Genomic DNA, 5,939 nt, shown 5'->3' with positions numbered 1-5,939 from the left:
GTTGTTTTATCTATTGCTAACACACTTATACATACTAAGCATATATAGTTTTTAAATGTAGTATGTATGTACATATTTAACTAGAAGTATCTGTGGGCTAATTTGGTGTACGTAAAGAATTCTTCCATTTAATAACTACGAGGATCGCACTCAAAATATGCCGGTATTTTTACGTGTGGGTATGTGTGATGTCATCCATTATCACGTTAGTAATTTCGTATTTCTTTTGATTCTTTCTAGTGATATCTGCGTTTGGTCAATTTAGAATCTTTACTGATGCTCGCTAGTTAAGTACTTATTTAACGTCTATTTTTATTTGATTTTTCTTTAAATTAGATATTTCACGTTGCATTTTGATAATTGATATACATTTTTTGTTTTTTAAATTAGTTCTGGTTTTGTTATATGCAGTTTAGTTTTTGGGGTTTTGTTATTAACGTCTTTCGTGACTTAATTCATTCATTTTAATAATTAAAAGTCATTGCTGTTGGCGTAGTGAACGTAACCAATATAAGTTAAGATAAAAAAGAAGGAGAGAGAGAAAAAATGAGAAAGAAAGAAAGAAACACAATTTACACGGTTGTTTCGTTTTTGTTTGTTTGATTGAATGGCAAATTTGCAAATTTTTTAGGTAATTGTTTTTTTTTTTGTTTGTTTGTTTGGTTTTACTAAGCGCAAATCAGCAATGAGACGAATACAGTTAAGTGATAAAATTCATTGGAAGAAAGTGCAAAAAATATGTAGATATGTGGTAGGGCACAAATTTGCTAAAATGCATGTAAAGCAAACTGCTTTCGGAGTAATGTCTGAGAAGAAAGCGGTGAATAAGAAGTACTAAAACAAAGTTTGCACGAACAAGTGCGATTTGCGAATGCACTAGTGTTTTATGATTTAGCTAAGAAAGAAAGAGTTCGAATTTGCGGTTTTTTTTAAATTTCGAAACGTCAATGAATGTAATAATGTACTTGTAGTCGTGTGATTTTTTTGTAAAATGGAATTAAAAATTGATTAGAATCATTTTTATGTAAATGAGTTACTGCAGCGATTTAAAAATGATTTTTTTTTTTTTTTCGTTTGCGATTTGAATGAAAGAGATATGCATTTACAAAATTGGATTTTGTGCAAATTATTTCATGTAGTCTAACTTTCTTGTAGGAAATTATGAGATCTGCTTATGATGGGCTAAGTTTCACACATGTATGTAATTTTATAAGAGATTTAAGTGCTTGAAGTGAGACACTGCTTAGTAAAGAGAAACTGCTGGGCACTTATTTGAATTCAAGAGAATTTATATTCATTCTTGTATTGAAATGAAAAATAAAAATTGAAAATTCTCCTATTTGTCTTCCTAATAGTAGATGTTCTGAAAGTGTTTTAAAACAATAAAGTTAGGGTGCAGCACACGAAAGCTTTTGAACAAGACGAAATTAATATTTTTTGGGCTTAAAAGTTAAGGAATTCGTACAAAGCTGCATATACAGTGACTGAAATAAGTGACCACGTGTTAATTTTTTTTTTTAATATTCACAAGCTTTATCAAGCTATGAACCCGAATTGCTACGAAGTATAAAGTATATAGTAAAGTGATAGTATTTTTGTAGGATTCACGAAAATTCGCATTATTATTTCATAAGGAAGTTTGCTTATATGGAAAAAAGTGTAAAAGTCGGTAGGCGAAAAAAAAATATTACAAATCAACGCGAGTTTTGTCCGCTTTCAACTTGCAATTGATTAAACTAAAATTTTATGGGTTAAAAAACTGCATACCCAAAAATGGTTTAAAGATTCAAATTAATAAGTTTGAAATTTGATGAAAATTTGTAGAATTTATGTACATATAATGAAGCTTTGATTTATGACGTTTTGATAAAAGCTTACATAATATATGTATAGAAAAAACAAAAAAAAAAAATAGCTTGAAAAACATTGCTAATATTTAAAATAAATTAACACGTGGTCAGTTGTTTGAGTTACTGTATGTATGATTCAAATTGTGTTAAAGTAATTTAAGGCCTGCGGTTTAAGCTCATTTTTCAAAAAATTAGGTACATACTCCTCAAAACCCTTGAAAACTGCAGATTACATTTGAGTGTAGTTTTTTTTAAGTGGGTCACGAAATACAGATGATTGAAAAAATACAATAAACAGAATATTAGATTTCAATTAAATTTTTGTGCTTCCACGACAAAACCTACTATTTGGAAGGAATAAATAAATTGAAAACAAATTTTGAAAAAAGTCTCCAACGTATGGAATTTCTTTCCTTTCAAAAATTTGAATACTTCTCTAAAAGATCTGTATTTATTTGCATATACACATATCAAAAGGTTAAAACTATATTTTTTCGGACTGCGTTGGGAATTTGTTTTTAGTCTCGTAAGATGTAAGAGTAGTGCAAAAAACTCAAGCATATTGTAACACAAAAAAATGTCATTAAAAATATTAAAATTCAGAAACAAACATAAGCTCACGCATGCAGAGCGCTTTGCTCTTAGAAAGGCAATACAAATTATAAGTTGTATAAGATAACATAAATAAGAAGAACTTAAAAATACAAAACTTAAATATAAAAATTTAAATAGATACATAATTAAACAAACAAATTGATTGGTAAAAACAAAAAAATAAAAATCAAAAAAATGTTTTCTTACCATCACTGCCGAGCGCTTGATCTGTCATAGTGTCAATACCCAATTTACGCATACCATCTTTGATTTCCTCTAAATCTTTTTCATTAGTCGCTTGGAAGGAATCCGAAACGAATTCAGATTCACTGTGCCGTAGGCTTTCGGTAGTAAATTTGTTTACACCAGCACCGGTGGGTTGTTCGAAAATAGGCGATATGTGCTCAGACGCTTTGGCGCCTTTATTAGCTGCTATGGTTTGCTCTTCACTGACAGCAATGACAGCAGCACCAGCAGCTTGCGTTTGGGATTTTTCACTTACTGCGTTTTGGGCTGTTCGACCATTCGTTTAGGTAAGTTTGTTGTTAAGTGAATTTTATGTTTCCATTATTGTTATGTTTGTTTTTTTTTTTTGTTAAAGCGGTAGTTTCAGTTTAACCGATATTAATTTATCAATTTTTTATTTCGCAATTTTCGTGAGCACCGAATTAGATTCAAATTTAAATCGGCAGCAAAAATAATATAGGTACATGAAACGAAAAAGGGAAGGGGTGCAACAAAAGTAAGAAATTTAACATAAATAAATGATACTAATAGTAAAATGAAGAAAACTACAGTATAAATAAAATTTATATTTATGTATTTCACAATCTGGTCGTTGAAGCGAAAGTCGGTTTTGAAACTCGGTACATTTGTATAATGCCATGAGACATTTTTTTTGAAATGGTTTTTATTTAGGTTAATGTAAAACGAAATTATTATTCGCTTACGATAATGCAAAAAAAACAGGATTTATAAAAACAGATCAACAAGCATATATTCACTCTGGCTTATGGCGATTTTGCTTCTACCAAAAAATGTTGCCCTTCCCTGGTACAGAATATGTTACATGTTACACTCAACCACTTAAAAGGGCATGTTTTTGCCTTTTTGTCCGTGTCCAGCTCACGCAATTCATAATATTGTCGTTTTTAGCAACTAACTGATTTTCGGGGCAACCATCACCACCTATTCTGAGTCGCTTGTTTATTTAATTTTTTGTTTAGTAAAAAAGGTAAAATATTACTATTCATGGGTACCAAGAGAAGGTCCTTAAACAATGCTTCCCGTATATACAAAATGTTATCCCTTGGGATAATAGTGTAAGGTTGCCACTTATTTTCGATTCTACACAATTTATCTAAAACATCGCAATATGGATATCAAATGAAAGGTATTGTTGAGCACTTTGGTCAGAAAATATTTTCCATCAGGGTTGCCACGCTTCTATGTAATAAAAATTTGTATTTTGTTAATTTCAATCAGCATTTTTTATGTATACACAGTACATACATATGTATACGCTCAAGATATGTAACATTTATTCCAGCGTATTTCGGATAGTGTTGCCACCTAAATTTTGGAGTAAGAAATTTACTAAATAGATATCGAAATCCAAATTTTTTTTTATTTCCAAAATATTTTTTTTTAAAGCTATCCAAATCCTGAAAACTTTAAAAAGTATATGCACTCCGGCCAAAACTTGGTCAACCTGGTACTAAGTATATTTGTAGGTATGTTTGTTAGGGTTAAATCGTGAAATCAATTCTTAACTAACTTCACGATGACCTATAGACATGAAACTTCACCGTTGGCTCAGAACTCGATGACATTGCAATCCGATAGGTGGCGCAGGAATCGAGATATTTGAAAAACCGGGGTTTGTAAGACCTTTGTGTTCATATTCAGAACGTACATTCATTACATGAAAAGGAATAACTCCATACAAATTTTGCCGATAGGTGGCGCAGGAGTCGAAATATTTGGTAAACTAGTATTTATGGTCAGATTTCGTTCATATTTAGAAAGCTTGTTTTAAAAACATTTTTTTACTATTAACTTATTTTTATTTTTTCCTTGCTAAAGTTTGAATTTTTTAATAAAAATGAAAAGAAAAGGTATACAGATCCATATTATGTACGTGTTTCGGGGTTTTTTGTATCATTTTAGCCTCTATACAGTGTTTTTAAGTAAAAATATAATTTCGACTTGGACGAGCCCTGAAGAGATGAAAAAATAACGATTGTTAATAAAAAAAATAGATGCAAAAACAATTTAACCAGAGTAGACTTGTGCATCTGTGTTTTCTCTTCTTTCTAAGAAATCTAATTAAAGACCTCGACATTTTTACGAAAATTTGTTGATTATTACTATATTTTTTTTTAATATTGCACAAAGTTTCGATTTCAATAAATCGCAGAGGGCTTTGGTATGGTGGAGGTACGCAACAGGGTGCAGGGTATGCACTTAAATTGCCGCGCTTGAGTATCTCCAAATCCCTTGTTGCGTTTCCCTACTACAATAAAGAATATAGTTAACATAATAAAATTATCGATTAAACAATTCGTTTTATTGACTAAGAAAAACTTTTTATGTTGAATGTTGGACAAAACACGATATGACCAGATTGTTTAAAGGATATTCAAAATAACATAAAATCTTTAACAAATATGACATAACTTGCAAAAAAATCAAAGGAGGAAAAATAATATGAAAACAATTTGTTGAATCTGGATTTATATCTCTAGGATGAATAAAAGCGTTGGCCGAAAATCAGCCCTTTTAGAATTCTGATTGGCAAAAATATGGTTCATTATGCTCTTAAAAAATCTGTGTACAAGATTAAAACTTTTGGTCAATATCTTAGGCTCGTCCAAGTCCATCAAAGTTCAGGTGCCAAGCTTACTTCGATTCTCTGCAAAAAAGGTCCATATACCAATGTAGGACTAATACTTCCGAAGATAATTGCACACATTGAACTTTGATGAACTTGGGCGAGCCTAAGATATTTTTTTAGCGCATTTTTGCTATTACCAATCAAAATTCTAAAAAAGCAGATTTTCGGCCCACTCTAATGAATAACATCCTTTGGCGCGATTCAAAGTGCCACTTTAATGGCCCATGGGATAAATGCAATGTATGTTTTCCTTTTTTGCATTTAAATTGATTGACTGCATACAGGAATATCATTGACTTTTATGATTTGATTGATGCTTTTCGTCTATTGTCTGATGTTTGATTCTATACGCCGAGCATGAACCAAATGTCTGTACGCATGTTTGTATGTACATAATTATGTGTATGAAAAATGTATGTGAGAGCCTAGATGTGTGCTTGTGTGTAGTATATATGTATGTATGTATATGCGTGAAAATACACTTGTATCAAATTAAATTAAAATTGATTGATAGCAATTTGTAGTGAATTAAAAAAAAAAAAAAAAATTCTGTTCCGCATTTTCCATTTTCATGTGTTTTTGTAATGTACTGCATAATA

At 30.6% G+C, this 5,939-nt stretch overlaps 1 protein-coding gene across 12 annotated transcripts in view; it reads right to left on the bottom strand.

Moving 5' to 3' along the window:
- LOC118741035 (synapse-associated protein of 47 kDa) overlaps positions 1-5,939 on the bottom strand; it is a 151,730-nt gene that overhangs the window by 19,688 nt on the left and 126,103 nt on the right. For 11 of the 12 annotated variants that reach the window (XM_036472867.1, XM_036472834.1, XM_036472884.1 and 8 more), the window contains one exon: positions 2,652-2,957. The exons of the other annotated variant lie outside the window; for it this stretch is intronic. In XM_036472867.1, coding sequence (XP_036328760.1) covers positions 2,652-2,957 — 306 coding nt within the window. The remainder of the gene's footprint in view (positions 1-2,651; positions 2,958-5,939) is intronic. 12 annotated transcript variants of the gene reach the window in all.

This window comes from Rhagoletis pomonella, unplaced genomic scaffold, assembly GCF_013731165.1.
Source record: "Rhagoletis pomonella isolate Grant_MI unplaced genomic scaffold, Rhpom_1.0 Rhpom_scaffold_00001, whole genome shotgun sequence".
NCBI classification, from domain to species: Eukaryota; Metazoa; Arthropoda; class Insecta; order Diptera; family Tephritidae; genus Rhagoletis; species Rhagoletis pomonella.
This window is presented reverse-complemented; position numbering and strand designations above follow the sequence as displayed.